Source organism: Stegodyphus dumicola, chromosome 4, assembly GCF_044657685.1.
Source record: "Stegodyphus dumicola isolate Sdum_Otavi_A_Nest chromosome 4, ASM4465768v1".
Taxonomy (NCBI): Eukaryota; Metazoa; Arthropoda; class Arachnida; order Araneae; family Eresidae; genus Stegodyphus; species Stegodyphus dumicola.
The window spans coordinates 129,871,321-129,894,861 of record NC_140771.1 but is presented as its reverse complement, the minus strand read 5'-3'; the positions used below and the strand labels follow the sequence as shown (position 1 = coordinate 129,894,861).

Sequence of the window (23,541 nt, the reverse complement as noted above, 5' to 3'; positions counted from 1 at the left end):
TGAAATCACACCAATTTCATGTAAGCGAAATCTTGCTAGAATAGACGGAATAGTTTCAATCAAATTAATTCCAGTCTCTAAGCAATCATTTAGAGATGGCTGATTAGAAAGCTTTGCCGAAGCATCAAAAACGGGTCTAATTTTCATGGAAGATAGTGAGGACGTTTCCTTAATGACTGGACGGTGTGGGAGGTAATGAACAACGGGTAAAGACAACTCCTTTTGGGGAACTTCTTCAATCACTCCTTCCTGCAGCCATTCATTAAAGACTTCATGATACCTTTCACGATATCCGATTTTTTCCAACTTCTTCGTAGTAGATTCGAGTCTTTTCAAAGATAGGTCATAATTGTCAGGTAAGACTGCATGCTCAATCTTCCAAGGCATATCAACCTCGTATCTACCATTTTCTAATTGACGAACTGTTTCTTGGAAATGAACCATAATAGCTCTTCTTGACTCTTCTTTAGTTTTTTGTTCAACAGGATCTCGGATACCCAATAATTCTAAGTCCCACAACGATGAAATAGGCAGGTCTTCTTGAGATAACATAGAAACTATAGTCATATTTACATTGTGCTGATGTTCGGATTGAGGTACTTTACCCATCAAAGTCCAACCCAATTTTGTTTCTATAGCCACTAAACCTGTTCTTAATTCTTCTCGTTTGCCAGTAAATAACTTCCCTGCAACGTCTGCCCCTAACAGTACTTCAATAGGGCCTGGATTCCCTTGGGTATCGGTTAAGCGTATTCCCTTATTTCCTAATTCGCGAATCCAAGAACCGTATCTTATGTTTGAAATATCATTACAAATAACATCATTGTCTACAGCATCTAATTTACACGAATATTTACCATCAAGGCTACTCAAATAAATCTTGTAACATTGATGTTTATAAATTTCAGTTTTCTTTCCACCAAATAAAGAGTGACTAAATTCTTCCTCCCATTGCAAGTCAAAACCCATTTCTTCTGCAGTAGACTTTAAACCATAACTTTTTGAGCTACCCGTATCAATCATTAATCTAACTTTACGCCTTTTATTCTTACCCTCTATGTTCACAACTAGGATCTGAAGGAAAACTTCATTCGTAGCAAGCGAATGCAAAGAATCGATTCTTTTCTCTTTTTTCTCATCATTTTCCTGGTTATGCATTTCACTAGACTTATTACATTCAAGACTAGGACAAAAAAATTTCAAATGCCTTTTTGAACAAATCTGACACTTAACACTTGATCGACACTGGTTACTGAGGTGACCTTTAACCAAGCATATTCTGCATAAACTTTTTTTTTTTACCGCAGACATTTTTCATCTAACGGAATATAAAACGCCTTTTTACAATTACGCGTTTCATGATCTTTTAAACAAAACGAACAAGAAGGTATTGCTTCATGATTCATCAAATCCGACGCGGAAGGAATATTTTGGCTAGTTTTCAAGTGCTTACGATCAGACTTAGAAAAAATATCCGCTCTGCTTAATTTTATTTTTTCTTCTGACTGAACTTCGCTTTTCAGAAATTCAATTATTGCATCAAGATTCGAAATGTTTCGTTCAGATTCAGTAATTTTTCGTTGTCTTTCAAACGATCGCAATACGTGAATAGGAATAGCACTTTCCACAAGAGGATATAAAATTGTTCCACACTGATCAGTCGTTACACCAAGACTGCTCAGGGCTCTAAGTTGTGTTGAAAGTTTGTTATACAAACTACTCAAAGAATCCTGCTTCTTTTCCGCTGCGTTATCCAAAACAAGTTTTATTAACTCTCGAACATAAAAATCAATTAAAAGTTCTTTACGGCCATATCTCTCAGTAAGGCTTTCTATAGCCAAAGGATAATTTTCGTTCGTTACCGGAAAAGATTCTACAATATCTCTAGCTTCTGATTTAATTTTTGTTGACTGTATCAAATAATGGAATTTGTCTGCATTCGTTAAGTTATTATTTTCATGTATGTTTTTAAACTGATTCCAAAACGTAAGCCAATTTTTTAAATCACCTGCGAACTTATAAAGTTCTACTTCCGGTAGGCGTTGGCACAAAGTTTTACATGTATTTTCATCAGTAACTAATTTCTGACTACTCTCTGACGATGTATTTTGGATTTCGTTTAATTTACTCTTAATATTATCGAGAAATCGTTCCGATTTTAACTGTATCATAACAGCCTTCTCTCGATAGTCCTCTGTTATTTCAAATTCTGTTTCGAATTCTTTATCATCAGTTATAGTATCTAAATAAGCACTGTGCGTCAATTCTAATGTTTCTGCCTTTTTCTTGAACAAATAAAAACACATTTCTGCTTCTTCATAATCAACATTATCATCATTTAAAAGTTCATCTAGTCTTTTATATGCTTTAGTAAAAGCTGAACGTTGCGCAGTTTTGTTTCTTTTCATCACTTCCATTTTGTCATAAAAGTTTAAAATATTCAGATAAAAATTAGGCAAGAAAAGTATTTTAAACTTCAGTAAAACAATAATCAATAACTTTGATTTACTTTAACTTTTTAATTCGAAAACGGAAGTATAAGGTAATCAACTTATCCTATCTATTCTTTCATCCAACATGTTTCCAACAAACACGCCCACCCGGGGGCGCCAGAAATGTCGTGAACATTCTGAGTTTAAGAGAAAATAATGAGCGGTTTGTTAAAATTTAGATCAGATGAAAGATCTTTTAATATATAGTATTTTAATACTATTTAGCACAGTGTAATAAGTTCATTTTACAGTACGCAACATCCTCAAAAATGATCGTTACAATGCAGTTCGATCATCCATCTTTTGAACAACAATCTCTCTCGTTGCCATTCCGTAACAGAGAAACTTACCTCTCATGGAGTTCGATAGTGGCGCGACACCTTATCTGCAAAGACATAATAAACACGTCTTTGCAACGGTTGCAAAACGGTGGAGTTTTGCGGACATTTGGGCGTCTTAAAGACGACATATTGCAACGACCTCCGCGACCAGTTTGCAACGTTGTTACGACGTTGCCGTGCTACTTGGAAATAAAATAAAGAAAAAAGTAAACATGTAAAACATGTCGGATAATCGAGAATTTACAAGAATGCAAGCTAAAATGCATCAGGAAGTTTTTGGGATTTGAAACTAACGGAACAAGTAATTGCTGCTATTCATTACCGGGGAGGTCTTTTATGGCTTATCCACCACTCTGAGGAGAAGCGAACATACCGCGCTAAGCAGTGGCCTATCTTAACTGCGTGTTGTGAAAGCGAAACAGACCTTTTTGGAAGGAGTCGTTAGACAAAAACACAGCCGTTTTCGAAACATTTTGTTCTGAAGGATCAGCTTGTGAATGGGTTAATTCTAGCCATCAAGCAGAAATTTTCCCTGAATACGATTCGGTAACAAAGTGAGAATAAACGACTTCTCTGTACAAGGTGACAGCAGTGGTCCTCCCGTTTGGTAATATCATTCAGAAAGTCTACAGGAGTTCTGCAATTGGAAGTCACTAGCGTGGAACGTGCACGTGCACGACCAAGTTGTTATTTTTAGTACTTTGAGGAACACAAAATTTGCCTTCTGCCATAAATTCATTGCACATCCTGGAGACTAAGCCTTTCGCATTTAAGTGACGAGTTTTTCTTTCCTTAAAAGTCTCAACCTATCTGCAAGGCTTTAAGTTCGTGGGAAAGACGGGCCTGTATTCAGAAGTTAGAATTGGTTTTTAAAGCATGTTTAATATTAAAACAAAATGTATCTGCTAAAATTGTAGTTTACCACTATGGCTGAAATTATAATTTATCTCGAAAACTGAGAAGTACCGAAGCCGTGCTCCAGCGCAATTTAAGCTCTGATCAAAACAATAAAGAGATAAAAGTTTAGTTAAAAGCGAATACATCTACGGTACTACGAATGATTCCATAAATTTATCAAATATATATGAACTGACTTTAGGCACCGAATAGGGGATGTCAGAAATAAATTATTTTCAGAAAATTACATGATACAATTCTTTATCTGACAATGAAGAAAGCAAAAAGTTTACTAAAGTAAGACTTTTGAAAATCATGTTATTCCTTAGCTTTCATTTTTAGAATTGCTACTCTCTTTAACGCATATATTCCAGCTAAATGCGACGTTGCTTCATCAAAAATGGGCAGTAGTATGTGCTTCATAAACAGAAATAATCTCATAAAAATGGAATGATCGGAAGAATTACGTCCAGCCTCTAAAGATGTTATTAAATGTTGGCCATCGTCACTCCGTTTCTTCTGAAGTGTTGGAGATCATCTACATGTTCATTTAAATTCATTTCCAGAAAAGCCTTCATTACTATGTCCATCTGAATGAATTTAACATCGAAAGCGTAAATCAGTTGACAGATATTAGTCGAAATAATTTCCAACGCATCTATTTAATCGAGACTCTTGATGGAAGTATATATCTCGAGCAAACAAATTCGATTTAGGCGAGGTGCAGATTATAGGGCAGTTATGTTTGGTAAAATTTAATACTACTCAACTTTTACAAGTAAAGAGAATTTAAGAAAAATATTTTTACTAATCAATTCGAACGGCAATGTTGTGGAGAATCATAAAGCGAAGTGAAGTGATGAATTCCTTTATTTGTAACTAAAACATAAATACTAAATATATGTTTATTTTTAGTAAATATAACGTTTACCGATACATTCATGTAGCTATATTCAATCAAATCTTAATGATAGTAAAAGGTTGCATTTATTTTTACTAAACATATTTGAAGCCATTAAATTTCCCGCTTCCCGCGTTGTGACGTCATGCCTCAATGGCAGATTACTAGATTGTTCCAAAAGTTGCGTTCGATGAATCAATTTAATTTCGTTGTTATACTCGTAAATAATTTTCATATTCATCATATGTGTAAATTTATGAAGTTTTTTTGAATAAATCTGTTGGATCCAAAAGGTGAGTTAGCACTTTGTTACTGAATATGAGTAGGCTTAACAATTATGCCTAAATCAGTTTGCATTTCATATGTGCATCGTACCAAAACGTGTACATTTTGTATGCCGTGTTACTGTGCTTAGCGTTAATAAAGGAGTTACACTTATTTTTAATGGGTTTTATGAAAAAAGTTAGATCTCTTTAAGAAAAGTGATTTTTAGTTTACTAGTCGTTTTGTTATATCTGTATATGCTGACGCCATTGTCCTTTAATGTTTAGCGTGTAGCAATGGAGATAATGGGATCTCGTGATGCAGCTTATTTTCGTATTCGTTTACCCTTGAAATTAATTTCAAGTTAAAAACAGTAACAATGAAACGATTATGATAATAAAGAAATTGTACATAAAGTAGTGATCTGAAATACATAAATTAAAAAAAAAGATTTTTTTTTGTTTCGTCCAGATGCACATGCTTTTTGCTTTGTTACAGACATAATGTTGTTACTAGATATGCGATACGTTTCATGATTCTGGTTTATTTTACATCGCATATAAATTATTACTTTTAGTAAAAAGTTGTAAATAATATATATAGCAGCACAAAGGCCAGATTTTTTTGGGGTATATGAACAATTAAATATGAGTACAATCATATAAGTATTTATTTCTTGTGTTTTTATTCTGGAATATCCAAGTTTAAAACGAATCATGAAAGCTATGTTTGTGATCACTTAATATTTCGTAGATTAATTGTAATAAGAAAAGAATAAGCATGATTTAACACTTTTTTGAGTAATTTATTTTTTAGGAAAGTTTTCATATTTTGATTTATAAATTTCTGAAAAAAATTAGTTTTAATAATCACAATTGCATGTTCAAGGTATTTAATAAAAGTTGAACTAAAAAAATCCGTCTCATGTTTCAGTAATATATAGTAGCTCTCATTTCTTTTTGGACATTTCTGCTTTTCAAATTTATTCACCGATATCAGTTACTAAATATTATAGTGGCTCACATTTGTCTTTGGACATTTCTGCTTACCAAATTTATTCACCAGTATCAGTTACATTATTGAAATAACTTTCTTTCATAAATCTGTATCATCGTTTTTAAAACCTGCTTGTTTTGAAAAATGTTAAGATATTATTGTTTAAAACATTAATTGATCCAGAAAGTTCTAGAAATGAACCCATGGAAGTATTTGACCATTGTAAACAGTTTATATTTATTAAAGACATGAAAATAACAAAATATTCAATATTCAACTAGATATCCTTTAGTTAATATTGTACTTTTCTTGAACTTTAGATTCAACAAATTTTTTCATGTAGAAATGTTTCATCTTGTTCCATTCCTCCACAGTTGTTTTTATAGAGATTTGAAAGAAATGTTTCCTTTTCTGCAACTTGCACCATGCACGTTTGCAGTATACCAGCAGCTGAATGGTAAATTTGCTGATTACTGGTAGTTCGATCTCATTTATATTTGCACTTTTGCAGCTGAGGTTGATGTTTCAGTAAAACCATTGAAACTAGTCCTGTGAAAATTTGAAAATATAACGCTGATTTTTGTTGTTTGACTTCTAAGTTAATACTCATTTAATATTCTTGGCGAAAGGGCTGGTTGTATTGCCATTTTTGTAGATTTCTCTTTGTGTAATGATGTGGATATGAACAAATTTCTCTTAGCAAGACCACTCACTACAAAGGCATCCCCCTTAGGCAGATAATTCCCTAGTGCTTCTGGAGAATATGGATGAATTTTGCTAATTTCAAGATGATTGTAAATAACCACAATCAAACATTTAGGAATGCGTGCTTAGAATCATTATTCGGCTAAAGTGCAGAATCGCCCACTTGTTTCATTGCCGTTTGTTTGGTGCTTTTTACAAGAGTAAGAAGAATTGGATTTTTGTCAATTTTCTTTCACTTTTTAAGTGAAAATAGGTCGATGTGTACATGGATAACGAGTATGTGCAATTCTTAAAAATGCGCCAAGCAGTGGGCGATTCTGCACTTTCCCTCATTATTCTAATAGAACTTTTGTCAGTTTAGCATTCTAAGTTTCCATTTAGATTTCGTAATGTTTTCATGGAAGCACTTCTGCAGAGAACCCGGTAAATGTAAACATCGCCAACTTTGGCGATAATAGTTCAAACCTGGTAACCCAGCAGATTCATCCTATTCCCTCACTCGAAGATTGCAACCATTCCTCTTGCGTTCATTTTGTTGAATTATCACTGTCATTGTTCGCATTTGCAGATTTATAATATTCTCTTATTATTGTTATTTTTTTCTGAATTTTTTAACAATGAATAGATAGAAATATTTTCAGCCATATTTTCGTATAATTACGTAGATAGATGCAGGTTCTCGGTTCAGGATGAAAGGAAGTAAATATGGCGGGAGGGGTGAATGCTAATTTGTAACATGGCTGTTCACGTATAAAATTGTGTTCTTAATTATTAACAGCTGTAAGCATGCAGAACCATGAGGTTTTCAGCCCCTAAAATAATTTATTTTCATAGACCACAAAAATGTGCATTTTAAATAATAAGTAATTCTTTTATTTTTATTATTGGTTATTGTCATCTGAAATTATGAGAATAAATCAATTTTTATGGCTTAAAATTTTAACAAGATAATATATTGTTAATGCTTGTCTAACAATAACTTTTCAGAGGATGGCAGGTGTGACATAAATAGATGATTAAATCGAAATAAAAAATATTGATTATCTAAGATAACAGAATAGTTTGATGCATCCCCATGGTCACCAAAATTAGCAAACCACTTCTGGTGTAAGGAATATATTGTTTTCTGTGCTAACTGGAATTTAAAACGAATTTTTTTCATATATCACGTTTAACCGGTTAATTTCAGTATATTAATACTAAATTGTATTTTTAAAATGAATTTTTATTTCCGTTATAAATGCTTATATATTGTCTTATGCTTAGTGTATTCTTTTCTGTGCTAACTTGAATTTAATACAAATTTATTTTTGCATATCACGTTTAACCGGTTAGTTTTACATCTACATGCTTATTATCTGTGAATTTTTACTGCCATATGCTTATTAAAACATTGTTTTGTCTGCTAACTTGAATTTACATGCACTAAAAATCACGTTTATGGCTTCGCTCATCAAGCTTGGTGAGTAAAAATGCAATGCTGCCAAAGGGTCTCTGCCGATGAAAACCCGTTTTCATTAAAGAATAATCTTATATTGTACCCCTGTGCTTTCAGTTTTTTTATTCTGCTTAAGGCACAAATAATTTGTTCATCAAACCCAGACATAGTAAATTTCAACTCTGCAAATGTAATATTCTAATATGTTACATCTTTGCTTACTATGGGATTTGGAAATGCCAAGAGTATTTTCCTTGTTTCCTTGCAAAGAATATTCCTTCTTACTGACTGCCAATCCTATTCCATGTGCCTTAACCCTTTCACCATCCCCTCCTGTCCGTGAAAATTTCCCCCCAGTGGCCATCTGTTTTTCGTATCATGTAATGTTGTTTTCTCTGTACATCATCACTTTCCATACATAACTGTCGTAGTGGATGAATCTCAATTATAAGAAAGTGAAATTATAAGAAAATAAAGCATAATGGAGAAATAATAACATCTCTGCTTATTTCTAACAGCAGGATAATTTGATAACATCTGATCCAGGCAGTTCACTCCTCCCATTTTGTTGTTAGGGTAGAGTACACTTTAAGGTACCCCTTGTATTATGGCGAAGTTGTTGTTTGATTTATCGCCAAGTTGTTGTTTCATTTATGGTAGCCTGAGTATTTGAATGTTATGGAAACCCTATTGTGACATAATCGGGTGCATTTTTCTTGGAAATTTTGAATCATGGAATGTTTTGTAAGCGTTTTTGTGGTGTGTGTTAAAACTGTTTAGTTGGATTTGAGTGGGTTTGTAGGAAGAAAGGCTCAGATAGTCACTATGTGAAGCATTCGATCAGAAAGAGTACCTGGTTTGAAAAAAGTCATTTGAGTATGATTGATATTTTGATTTTTACATGGCTCTGGGTGTACGAAGCGAACTTGAAAATCATGGTAAGTGAATATTTGCTTTTGGTAGTGCTTAAATGTATAACATGTTTTTCCTTTTTTATGTTATTTTATTGTTTGGTTTAAAATGTATTTTATTGAAATTATGTATTTTTTGTTTGCCTATGTTGCATACCTGCCAACTTTTACGAATTTTTCGTAATTTTTACGAAAATGCGTTTGTCTTTACGATTTTACGATCGTAATCCATTTTTTACGATTTTTTTTCCTTTTTCAAGTGTTTTTAGTGATTTTTGTCGAAATTTTAGAATTTTTCGCCAATTGCATTGTGTTTTACCGCCAACTACCGACTACTTCGAATCCAGTAACCTGCAGTTTCTCCCAACTCGCCGCTTAACCAGCCAATCCAATGTGCTGAACTTGTTTCTACCACTCTTTTCTTTGTGGGCGCCAGATTATTTTTTTCACCTTCGCTTCAGCAGCAAGAGAATTACTCAGCGAGCGTGGATTGTCGCAATCTGTTTTGTTTTTTGTTTGCACGTGCTACGAATTTTCTTAATATGTCGTTGTTACGAAATGAGTTAAAAAAAACCGTATTCTCAATATTTTCGGCCTGCCTACAAAGCCGAATTTCCAACAATTAAAGAATCCTTCAAAGGAAATAACTATGCATTTTGCTACGTGAGCGTGTGTGACTTCATAATAAGTCACGGTGGAAGAAGCGACATTGTGATTTAAGTTAATACTTCGGCTTCGACAACGTCAAAGAAAGTGGATGATTTTTTTTTTCAAATTCGGCTACGAATTCGGATGCCGATGTCATTTTGGCAGAGTGTTTGTTTACTGCATTCCTCATCGAACACAACGTGCCGCTAAGCGCTGCCGATCACGCCGGTCAACTTTTCAAACGGATGTTTCCCGACTTCAAGATTGCTCAGATATATGCTTGTGCTCGCAAGAAAACATCTTCTATTGTGAACGAAATTGCTTGCGATGCACAAAGTAAAACGATAGCTGCACACCAGAATTCAGCATTTTCGGTGTCAATCGATGGCAGCAACGACAGCGATTGGAAGCTTTACCCCATCGTTGTCACATATTTCTGTGATGTTTCTAATGAAATGAAAACTGATTAAATGGAGACGCTACAGGGGAAAATATTGCCTCCTTGGTAATTAATGAGTTGAAACAACATCCCAATATCAAACTGCATTTCATTTGGTGCAGATAATGCTCATGTCATGGTGGGTGACAAAAAGGGTGTAGCTTCTTTCCTCAAAAAAGAACAAAATGAATTAATTGTTATTGGATGCCCATGCCACTTAATTAATTTGGCAGCAGAAAAAGCTGCAGCTGTAATTCCACACAGTAATGCTGAGTGCGAGAGAGTCTTCAGTGTTGTGAAGAAAAACAAAACTATGTTTCGTTCATCAATTTCACCAAAAACTCTAGAAAACATTTTAATTGCTAAATGTTATGACAGGAAATTTTCCAAAGAATTTTTGGCTAAAGCCAAAAAATGCACTCTAAATTCATTACAATAATTTTTTTTTTTTGTGTAACATTAAGTTCTTGTTTTATGTTTCCTAATAAATTTTTTAGTTACTACTTAATTGAGATTTACTAATGCAAGTACAATTTTCTTTTTTCTATTTGTATAAATTGTTATTTTTTTAATATCAAAGCATGATATTAATTCTTCGTGTTCTTCTGAATTTTTGAGAAATCTTCTGAATTTGGGGGAGAAATCTTCTGAATTTTTATCTTTAGAGGTTGGCAGGTATGCTATGTTGTAGACTTTGGTGCTCCTGTGACTTTTTAAGTGAAAATATATCGATGTGTACATGGACAAAGTAAAGGGAGTGCGCAATGCAAGTTTGTGCAATTCTGGGATTTTTTTTAAGTGAAAATAGGTCGACGTGTACATGGATAAAATTAAAAAAGTGCGCAATGCCATTTTTGTGGAATTCGTTTTTTTTTTTTTTTAAAGTGAAAATAGGTTGACGTGTACATGGATAAAGTCGAAGGAGTGCTCAATGCCATTTTTGTGCAATTCGAGGTTTTTTTTTTAAGTGAAAATAAGTTGATGTGTACAGGGATACTGAGTTTGTGCAATTGTTTGTCTTGTTATTTTGGCTTTGTGTAATCGCTGCTTTGCAAGCCAAAATAACGAGTCAAAGAATTGCACAAAATCGGTATCCATGTACTTACAAAAATCACCAAGTTACGCCAAAGGGTACGCTAAACTAACATTTACCTGTTGTTATAATCTTTTACAATTATTGGTTTTATTTACAGTTCTTTTCCGTCTTTCAACATCAATCATCGAGTTACTATGGGCTGTACTCATCAAACGTATATCCTTCTTGTCTTTCCAATTCACAATCTCATTTTTTCTCTTTTTCTGCCGAGTAGACGTTGAAGCTATCTCTCACTGTCTTGTATCTTATGTAAAATGGCACGAATATTCATAAAACCTGGGGCAAATTCAATTAGAAATAGAATGCCTGATCAGTGCTGCCCTCTAGGAAATATTAGAACAAACAAAAATAAAAACTTAAACAAGTAAATGTTTAAAATGCAGAAGAATGCTTGAAGCACGTTACGGCCACCCTGCAGAAGTTTCACTTGAACGAGCTAGATGCGTTACGGACGATGAAGAGGTTAACGATTCTTGCAGATTCAGGGTTAACTTTTATTGCAAGAAATAATTTTCAGACAGTAATTTGCATTTTCATTTAAAACTAAAAATGGTACTATTCGGTTTTGAGGGCCGTAAAAAAATTGCAGCGAAAATGTATGCACAACAGCGCCAAATCTAGCAAATGCGCCCATTTAACTGCATGCCAAATATAGCATTCACGTTAATTTCAGATTGCGTAAGTTTATATAGTTTAATGTTTCTTAAGACGTCATTGACATACTAGTTTAATTTTTAAATCCTTTTTTGATATTCTATGGATTTAACAATTTGGGAATTGCCCATGACAAAAAGTCGGCAATAGAATTTTGGGTAAAGTGCAGAATCACTCACTGCTTGACGCGTTTCTAAGAATTGCAGATACTCGGTATCCATGTGCACATCGACCTATTTTCACTTTAAAAAAAAATCCTAGAATTGCACAAAAATGTCACTGCGCACACCCTTGACTTTATCTATGTACATATCGACCTATTTTCACTTAAAAAATAAAAGAAAATTGACAAAAATTCAATTGTTTTTACCCTTGTAAAAAGCGGCAAGCAAATACGTGAGCGATTCTGCACTTTTACCGAGAATATTTTCAAAGAAAAGGCATCATTCATTATAGAAAATTACATTTGAACAACCAACAAGATGAAATATTATGCTTTAGCGATAAGTCGGTAGCGAAATAGCGATGCAGGCATCCATTCAGTTATGTTTAGCAATTTTTATATAAATTATAATAATGATTTGAAATAGTTATTTACTCTTATGCTTCCATTCAGTCATGTTTAGCCTTTTTCATATAAATTATAATAAAAAAGTATTATATAATATGAAATTAACCTTTCATCTAAATTAAAACATCAATCTTAGATAGTTATTTACTATTATACTTCCTTTCTTGCCACAGTTATTAGGGTTGCCGCAATTATTTTTGGCAGCATTGGCATCAACAATAGTTTGGCGATTTTTTACGGCCCTTGAAACCGAATAGTACCCTAAAAATTATTATGAGAAACATCATCTAGCAAAAATATCTTGGCAAAATTTTAGAATTCATATTATGCAAAATATTAATTAATGCTTTTTGAATAAATTATTTTAGTACTAGGAATATTTTGATCACATTTATTTTGCAACAAGGAAATCTTGAAACGTAGAAATAGTACTATATTAGAAAAAAGAAAATTGAATCTATTTCAATAATTAGTACAAGATACATGTAAAAAATAAAAGTGTCTGAAAATAAATGTGAGCAGCCATATTTACATGATCAAACTAATTGTTCATATTTATATTCTTGAAAATGTACATTTACTTTGCATCATGTAACTTCAGGTACTTTCTGATTATCTGCATCCGTATCGGAAAGTTTGTGACAAAGGAATACATTTGCAAACTCATTAGTGATTAATTTATTTTGCCCTGCTAATGCACAAAACGCAACAGTGATTTTCAGAAAGGTTGTACTCTAAGAATTCCATATAATAACAATCGATCATTAACATTTGAAAAGCAAGAATAGTCGTAGTTGTTATTTTTAGGTCTGTAAAGCACATTTGGCATTATTATCAGTTATAATCAATATACGAAATTTCAAAATGGGCAAGTATATAAATCCATATATATCTATCTATCTTTAGAAATTTTAAATTAAAAACTTTTAATTTTTTGCATATATGTTTAGAAATGTATCTACTTTAAAGTGATGGTACAAATTTTATAGATTATAATTTAAATGTATCAAAATTACTAAAAAATGCAAATTTTAAAAATAAATCAGAAAATATCTGCCAATTTTGTTTGGATTGGATCTAGATTTTAAAATATGAAAGAAGGAATAAAGTATATTTGGTAAAAAAGATGTACAGTAGAAGTCCAGAAATCCCCAAAGCTAGGAACCAGGGGTTGTACGGATTTTGCAAATTTCAGGACAGAAAAGATATTCGAACTAAAAGTGCAAAATAAATAAGGCATATTAGGTACATTTAAATTATTATATACATTATTGCAATAATTTATTATATGAGTTAAATTATTATTACATATATAAATTGACTATGTTATTAATTGTATTATATGTACACAGCATTGAAGTTTGCTGATTTCGCTTCATGCAGAGATTTCCGGTTTTGAATTCCGCCGTTAGAATCGCTGTTGCTGTAAAATTTCAACAGCTTTTCTTTATCTTTCTGTATATCATATACAATTGTGTCGCAATTCCATACCATTCTGTTATAAATCGAGGAGTAGCACCTGCTTTCATCTTTTGCAGAATTTGCACTTTTTTACGTTACTGTCAATGCAGCGTGTTTACGTTTTTGAACGTTGCAAGCAGTAAAATCATGAGTGCGTTTCTTATCTGTCATTGTATTAAAAAGGGCTGAAATTTAAAATATTCTTATTTTATCCACAAAATATCAGGATAAAAAAAAGGCAGCACTAAACAATCTTGTGAAATAACAAAGTTTAGAAAATACAACGTGAATCGTGAACTTGAATGAAGAGTGAATCGTCTGCTTTTTTACCTCAATGCAGAGATTAGGGGGAGAAAACTTTTTTTTATGTTAATAATTTAGTATTTCGTAATGACTCATCATTATTCGGTAAGTATTTTTTCTTCGATATTTCGTACTCGATGTTGCGGTTTCCGGAACCTATAAACTGAATGCTTATATTTTGAGAGGCAACGCAGATTTCAGGTCGGCGGATTTTCGGTATTTGACTCTTTGAATAAATATATACAATATTCAATCATTGAGGAACTAAAATTTTGAGAACCATTAAAAAAAAAAAATACTTGTGCAATTTTTGCAAAAATTTGACATGGTTTGAGTCAAAGAATTAAAGTATGGAAAAAAATAGGGTAAGAGTATATTGTAGGTTATCCCTTGGCGATTTTTGGTGGTGCATGGATTCCAAATTTTTGCAAGTCTCATTTGTTAATTTGGCTTCGCCGCTACACAAATTTATATTGCGATAGTAGGAAAAAAAAATCGGTTTTAAGTGTTGGTGACTACACGATCTGTTTACTGAATTTATTTTGATTTGATGAGTATACTTCTTAATTGTGAGATTGTATCTTTCCCTGGTGTTTTGAAGAAATCTGTGTGGTATTTGAAATGTTAAGGGTTTAAGGCTATCTCTAGATTTTGTAGTGAAATTTATGTGTTTTCAGATTGGAGATCTAAATTAGTTTTAATTTAGTGAGAGCTAGCGTGTTAAAGATTTGGTAAAAGTATAGTTTAGGGTACCCCTTGGCGAAACTTGGCAATTTTTGGCGGTACATGGATACCGATTTGTGCAATTCTTTAACTCGTTATTAATTTTTGGCGCAAAAAATCACCGCTACGCAAAGCCAAAATAACAAGACAAACAATTGCACAAACTCGGTATCCATGTTCACATCGACCTATTTTCACTTCAAAAAAAAAAAAAAAAGAATATTACAAAAATGGCATTGCGATCTCCCTTTATTCATGTACACATCGACCTATTTTCACTTAAAAAAAAAAAAAAAATCAGAGAATTGCACAAACTAGGCTTTGCGCACTCCCTTGAGTTTGTCCATGTATACAACGTTGTATTTTCACTTGAAAAGGTCAAAAGATCACCTTGTTCTACATTAGAGGCAAACAAAAAATACATGATCTCAATAAACTACATTTTAAACCAAACAATAAAATAACATAAAAAAGGGTTATGAATTTAAGCATTATACAAAGCAAATATCCACTTACCTCTGTGGCACACAAAATTCCTTAACAGCACCCAAAAACTTCCTAAAATTATCTGGACTAAAATCCATATATCGGTGTTGCCACATAAATTCACAAAAATAAGAGTAAAAAATATCCTATGTATTCTGAACTGTCCCGAAAATGGCTACTAAGTAAATCTTCATGTACACACCAGTCAATTAATGCACTTTTCCCCTTTCGTTCCAAATCATACAGAAACTTCAAATTAATCTTACTACATTCAGCCATTCTATCGTCTAAACAATGAAACAAGCAATGTATTTCCTAACCACACACACACACACACCACAAAAGCACTTACAAAACATTCCATGATTCAAAATTTATTGCCAAATATTTTTGGCGAGAAACTCCACGCTGCCATATTACTATCTAAATTTGTTTGCCTACATTTTTGAACTTTAAGCCTAAAATATCTCCAAAAATATGGTTTTCGCATATGCAAAAACCACGTTTTGAACACACAATTTAAGCTAAAAATCCAAAGCAAAAATAAAAAATTTAGATAGCAAAAACATGAAGTTTCTAACCAAAAATACTTGACAAGAATCCATGTACACAGCAATATGTTTTAATTAAAAAAAAACACCTACGAATTGCACAATCTAGTCATTGCGCGCATATCAACAAAATAAACTAAAAGAAATTACAAACAATTCAAAAAACAACAGAAATTCATGGTAAAAAAACAATGAACATTACATTTTACAAAATAAAAACAATAAAATAAAATGCACTTACCATAATGAATGCTTCTTCGGACAGTAAAACGTGGCTTTAAGATGCCACCACGTACTCTCTATGGTATTTATATAACAGCCAGACTTGCTATCCACAAAATTGATACTATAATTCACAAATAAATGTTCAAAACTTTCTTTTCCTAAATTCTTCTAGGTTTTAGATTTTACTTTGCACACAGTTAAAATACGCGACTGCATACCTGCCAACTTTTACGAATTTTTCGTAATTTTTATGAAAATGTGTTTGTCTTTACGATTTTACGATTGTAATCCATTTTTTACGATTTTTTTTCCTTTTTCAAGTGTTTGTAGTGATTTTTGTCGAAATTTTAGAATTTTTCGCCAATTCAGCGATTTTCGCCAATTGCATTGTGTTTTACCGCCAACTACCGACTACTTCGAATCCAGTAACCTGCGGTTTCTCCCAACTCGCCGCTTAACCAGCCAATCCAATGCGCTGAACTTGTTTCTCCCACTCTTTTCTTTGTGGGCGCCAGATTATTTTTTTTGCCTTCGCTTCAGCAGCAAGAGAATTACTCAGCGAGCGTGGATTGTCGCATTCTGTTTTGTTTTTTGTTTGCACATGCTACGAATTTTCTTAATACGTCGTTGTTACGAAATGAGTACAAAAAAACCGTATTCTCAATATTTTCGGCCTGCCTACAAAGCAGAATTTCCAACAATTAAAGAATCCTTCAAAGGAAATAACTATGCATTTTGCAACGTGAGCGTGTGTGACTTCATAATAAGCCACGGTGGAAGAAGCGACATTGTGATTTAAGTTAATGCTTCGGCTTTGACAACATCAAAGAAAGTGGATGATTTTTTTTAAAATTCGGCTACGAATTTGGACGCCGATGTCATTTTGGCAGAGTGTTTGTTTACTGCATTCCTCATCGAGCACAATGTGCCGCTAAGCGCTGCCGATCACGCCGGTCAACTTTTCAGACGGATGTTTCCCGACTCCAAGATTGCTCAGAAATATGCTTGTGCTCGCACGAAAACATCTTCTATTGTGAACGAAATTGCTTGCGATGCACAAAGTAAAACGATAGCTGCACTCCAGAATTCAGCATTTTCAGTGTAAATCGATGGCAGCAACGACAGCGATTGGAAGCTTTACTCCATCGTTGTCACATATTTCTGTGATGTTTCTAATGAAATGAAAACTCATCTTTTGCGTCTTCCATTGTTAAATGGAGACGCTACCGGGGAAAATATTGCCTCCTTGGTAATTAATGAGTTGAAACAACATCCCAATATCAAACTGCATTTCATTTGGTGCAGATAATGCTCATGTCATGGTGGGTGACAAAAAGGGTGTAGCCTCTTTCCTCGAAAAAGAACAAAATGAATTAATTGTTATTGGATGCCCATGCCACTTAATTAATTTGGCAGCAGAAAAAGCTGCAGCTGCTTTACCATTAAATATTGACCAGCTTCTGATTGATGTGTTTCTATCTGGAAAAAAGTGTAAAAAGGAAAGAAAACCTAAAGAATTTCCAAGAACTGTGCTCTGGTGAAACGAGAAAAATTCTGAAATATGTATGCACGAGATAGTTATCCTTAGGCAGAGTGCTAGGAAGGTTTATTGAACAGTGGGATGCATTGCTAAAATATTTCCACGAAGAGACCAAAATGAAACCACAGATCCCATCAAATTTGTCGGCATGTAAGATTCCGAAAACCAACTTTGCTTCTAATCAAAATGCTTTAAAAGGGAAAAGCCAACACACAGAATCAAACCCTTTAAAAAGAAAATGCTTAGGAGACTCCTCAAAGGTCAACTTTGTTAAAGAAGTTGAAGAGAAGAAGAAACACTCTTCTATTAGCCGGGAGGAAAGGATTTTGTATCCTCTTTCTTCGGATTTGAACAAAGCATATTGTAGTTTTGTGTTAAGTACCATTAAGATTTTTGAAAGTGTAAATACCCTTCGACAATCAGCTTCGCCAAAATCTACCCTGCTTATCCAAATTCTTAATGATCTTTTGAAAGAACTTTATACTAAGTTTGTAAAACCATCCGTTGTGAAAAACAGTGTGTTGATTCATGTTGCCTATAATAGTTTGGCAAATCAAAAGGATGACAGTGATCTTATAATTGGAAATCAAACCAGGGAACTCGTAAATTCTTTGAAAGATCATGAGAAAAAAGAATTTTTTCAATGTGTTAGAAAGTACTTTTCCTCAGCCTGTGATTACATTGTAAGGAAGTTTCCTTTGCAAAATGAAGTTCTTTTAAATGCTGAAGTGGCAAATTTGAAACAATTTGAAAATTCATCTTTTGAAAAGATTCGTTTTTTTATTGATAAATTTCCATTTTTGTTAACAATTAAAGAAAATGAATGCCATAATGATGCTTTAGATGAACTACAGAACCAATTTTCTGCTGCACAGTTTGAAGACTTTGCCAGTTCTGGAGAAGATAGACTTGATGTCCTCGTTGGTACCTTAAAAAGAATAAAAAGAGATGATGGAACACCAAAATATGATAGACTAGCAAGAGTTTTATGTGCTATTCTCGTAATTCCACACAGTAATGCTGAGAGCTAGAGAGTCTTCAGTGTTGTGAAGAAAAACAAAACTATGTTTCGTTCTTTAAAAAGTTTCGTTCTTCAATTTCACCAAAAACTCTAGAAAACATTTTAATTGCTAAATGTTATGAGGAAACTAATTGTTATGACAGGAAATTTTCCAAAGAATTTTTGGCTAAAGCCAAAAAATGCACTCTAAATTCATTGCAATAATTTTTTTGTGTAACATTAAGTTCTTGTTTTGTTTCCTAATGAATTTTTTTGTTACTACTTAATTGAGATTTACTAATGTAAGTACAATTTTCTTTTTTCTATTTGTATAAATTGTTATTTTTTTAATATCAAAGCATGATATTAATTCTTCGCGTTCTTCTGAATTTTGGAGAAATCTTTTGAATTTGGGGAAGAAATCTTCTAATTTTTTATGTTGCGACTGAAATCTTGCCACCATGTCTGTCATTGCAACATAGGCCATTTAAAAACACGAACCAACGACCAAATAAAACCACTGCAGCGAAAGAGTAAGTTTCAATGTCAAAAGGATTGCCATACGAACAACGGTGTCCCCAAAACCATTGCACAACACGCAATCGCACCTAACAACCAGCGCAGAACACATATCACCACATTTGGCAATCTTAGGGCGTATATAAGAGTAGAGCTGCAAACAGTAGATCTTGAGCTAATTTTAAAGGATAAGAACACTGATATTCAGTCCATTCATAGTTTCAGGGGTGTTTGTGCTCCGAGAAAACCCCCGAATTCCGGGGATTTAGAACTTCCATACCCGGAAATTCCGGGGATCGTCGTTCAAAAGGAAGTAGGAATAATAATGAATTATTTATTTTGATCTGGGTAATTTTGTTTGCTTTGAAAGCAGAAAACGCAAGGTCAGTGTGTGTGGTGGAAACTTTTCCTTTCTTTCTCCAAAGGCAGTGATAATGCGTGAAAAGGGGGAAAAAACTTCTTTTTTGTTCATTCCTTATTGCGAGTTATGACTCATTCCTCCCGGTTCTCGGACATTCTCTTCTGGATTCTTTTCGGCAAGTAGGCGCGGCATAAAAAAAAGGGAGAGACTTCGTTCGACCAGATGTGCGATCACGTGATCTGGGTTCAAAGGTCGTATCTCTCCTGGCGTGGCACCAATAAGTAGAGAAGGGGGATTTTTCGCCGTATTAGCTATTTGTCATTGATCGCTTCTCAACTTTTTTTTTTTCCGCTGTGTAAAATTTTCGTTTCATTTATTGATGCACGTGTAAACCTTTCGTTTATTGAAATATTTTTTTATTTATGTACGCAAGAGAATTTCACTATGAAATTTCTCGATATAAATAGTGATATTACACACAATTAGAAGAAGGTGTCCTGAATGCATTTAGGTGGAATTGGATTGAACGGAGAGATGGTAATGGGGATACCATCGGCACATGGTGCAAGAAAATAAATGTTACTGTACAAGCATATTGTGTTTTTTGTAACTCACTGCTGAAGTATGGTGGGGAAGGATTCAAGGCTTTCACAAATCATTCTAAAACTGTGACGCACATAAAATACTCAAAGTGCATTCATTAGACATTCAATGACTTTAAGTAATTATGCTAATTCAAAAAATACTGATGACTTACTGGAGATTGATGCTCGGCCATTGGATATAGTGACAAGAAAAGCACGCCAAGAGGTATTAATAACTTCTTTTATCGCCGAGAATTCTCTTTCTTTCAATGTAGCTCCCAATTTAATTGAACTCTGCAAACAGTTAAGCCGCGATCAGATGACACTAAACTCGTTGGAAATGTCCAGGACTACTGCATGTTATAAGATGAAATATGGACTCGCAAAAACTATTAAGGAAAATATCATTAAAACTTTAAAGGAGACTCCATTTTCTCTAAATTTGGATGAAAGTACTAGCAATGCTCAAGAAAGTATACTGGCAATATTGGTGCAGTTTTATGACAACAATCAAAATGAATCAAAATCGTAAAAAACAACCTTATATTTAGCGTAGGTATAATGAAGCACTCAATCGATTTCGAGGGCAGCTAAAGGTCCCTCCTCATCAGGAGAAAGAAATACATAGAAAGAAGAAAATAGGAATCGCAGAAACACGTGGTGCTTATCAGCACTGCACGTGGTTATAACTAGATTTTTAATCAGAGTTGCACTGGCCGCCTACTTTTACTGAGCCAGGCTGTCTGATCAAGCATAAAGAAATATTAGCGAAGTTAAAATAGGGAGCGAGGGGGAAAATTTTTCCTCATTTGAACATACATCCTGGTCTAGAACCGATACCGTTTGTCAACGGCATAAAAATGTGCTCATTTCTAAATTCCAAAAACTCGCACATCAGTCGGATAGTCCCAATTATCTAGCTGATCTTCCCACTGTAAACGTTAACTCCATCGTTAATATCTCCAATAGGAATCTTTCGGAGGATCAGTTAAAAGTATTAAAATATAATTTCAACTTTTCAAAGACATCTAAACCTTCAATTCCTCAAATCATCGCCCCTATAGAGAAAGCCTTTAAATTCTCCAAAATTTCGGAAACGCAGAAGGATACAATCCGCCACCTAATTACTCATAACGTTAATTTTAACAATAAATCTTTGGGTTCTAATCTTAGCAAAAAGGAAAATGAGATCTTACGTGAAATTCATTCTGATACTAATATCATTATCTCTAAAGCTGATAAGGACGGACAGATCGTTGTTATGGACAAACACACATATATTACTGGAGTCTCTAAATTGATAAATGAAGGCCCATACTGCTCGATCCCTAAAGATCCTTCAACTTCGGACCTCATGAAAGTAAAAGGTGCTATTAAATCTTCCCACATTCTGCCAACTCAGTTGAAGAAATCACTTATTCCGCCTATTACTAATTGCGCTAGACTTTATGCTCTTCCAAAAGTCCACAAAACCGGTATTCCTTTTCGACCAATTGTTTCCAACATAGGTACTGCTTCATATCCTTTGGCCAAATATTTAGTTTCCAGATTTTCTCCTCTACTTGATAACAATATTCACACTGTAAAAAATTCTGTTGAAGTCATTGATAAACTTAAAAATATTTCCCCACTTCGTTCCATTATGTTTTCATTTGATGTCAAATCATTGTTTACTAATGTTCCGGTCGAAGGAGCACTAAATTGTCTTGAAACTAGGCTTCGGGAATTTCACTTCACACATACTGAAATTAATGAGTTGGTTTCGCTTACTAAAGTTTCTCTAAGTCAAACCCACTTTGTTTTCCAAAATGCACATTTTCGTCAAGTTGAAGGATTGGCTATGGGTAATCCTCTCAGTCCGGTACTTGCTGACATTTATATGCACTATTTTGAGATGAAATTATTTGATAAATTATCTTTTCGTCTTTGGATTCGGTATGTTGACGACACTTTCGCACTTTTTGACGGTTATAAAGAGGATTTATCCGAGATTCTATCTATTATGAATTCAATTGATCCAGCCATCCAATTCACTCTTGAAATTGAATCCAACAATTCCCTCCCCTTCCTCGATATTCTTATAATCCGCAATGAAACCGATTTTAGCACCACTGTGTACCGTAAACCCTTTGCAGTTTGTTTACCACCCCATGCCAAGTCATGCCACCCTGTTAAGCAAAAAATGGCTTCTTTTTACTATTATGTTTTCCGCGCGCTAAAAGTTTGTTCCTCTGAATCTTTGCTTACCAATGAACTTAATTATTTGAGAGCAGTTGCGATTGACCGTGGATTTTCTCCCGTGATTATTGATAAAGCCGTCAAAAAATTTTCAGATTCCCATCTAAGAAGACATTCCATTGTTAGAAATAATATCAATGACCTTGTCGTGCTTCCATTTTATCCTTCTGTTAGCTATAAAATTGCACGGATTCTCCAGAAATTCAATTTTCAAGTCGGTTTCTCCCCTATTAATAAAATTCACCCTTCGATTCTAAAAGATTGCGTTTCTGTCTTGAATTCTTGGGGAATTTATAGTATATCATGTCAGTGTGGTTTAAGATATATTGGCCAAACAAAAAAAGCGTTGAAGTTTCGTATCAAGGAACATGAATCTTATGTCAAAAAAGGGGAAATTAACAAGTCTTCAATAGCGTATCATAGCTGGACTTTTAATCATAATTTTGATTTTGGGTCTGCAAAAATCATCCAAAAGGCTTCTTCCATAGGCGAATTGGATTTTCTTGAGGCTTTTCACATTCACAAAGATTTAGAAAGTTTAGTTAATGATTTGAAGTCCAATCCAGTCCTTCCTAATGCCTTTAAAATTCTACTGTCTTAATTCAATTATTTTTGCCGATAGATGGCGTTACCTCCTCGCACTTGGTACTACCAGAGGGTATAAAAATCCGTTCAGTGGTTGCTTTCCATTATTTGAAGTTCAGATTTTGAGTGTAATGTGCATTTGCCCCTCGCTCCCTATTTTAACTTCGCTAATATTTCTTTATGCTTGATCAGACAGCCTGGCTCAGTAAAAGTAGGCGGCCAGTGCAACTCTGATTAAAAATCTAGTTATAACCACGTGCAGTGCTGATAAGCACCACGTGTTTCTGTGATTACTATTTTCTTCTTTCTATGTATTTCTTTCTCCTGATGAGGAGGGACCTTTAGCTGCCCTCGAAATCGATTGAGTGCTTCATTATACCTACGCTAAATATAAGGTTGTTTTTTACAATTTTGATTGTCACATTAGCGTGTTTCTCTTCTAGTCTAATCAAAATGAAGTTGTAGTTCATCATTTTGCATCTCTAAAGATGGAATCTTGCAATTCAAAAGCTGTTTTTAAAGCAGTTGTTAATACTATTGAAGATAATAATATTCCATGGGCAAACTTAATTAGTGTATTAATGGACTTATGTAACACCATGCGTGGAAAAA

At 33.8% G+C, this 23,541-nt stretch overlaps 1 protein-coding gene across 7 annotated transcripts in view; it reads left to right on the top strand.

Annotated features, from left to right (window-relative positions):
• Positions 1–4,589: 4,589 nt before the first annotated feature.
• LOC118179560 (uncharacterized) overlaps positions 4,590–23,541 on the top strand; it is a 65,129-nt gene continuing 46,177 nt past the window's right edge. For 5 of the 7 annotated variants that reach the window (XM_085815442.1, XM_085815437.1, XM_085815440.1 and 2 more), the window contains exon 1: positions 4,590–4,924. Coding sequence is in view for 1 of the 7 variants with exons in the window: in XM_085815436.1 (XP_085671562.1) it covers positions 8,936–8,972 (37 nt within the window). In the remaining 6 variants the exon portion in view is untranslated. Of the gene's footprint in view, positions 4,925–8,795; positions 8,973–23,541 lie in introns of those variants that run through there. The other 2 variants (XM_085815436.1, XM_085815441.1) reach the window with 2 other exon arrangements.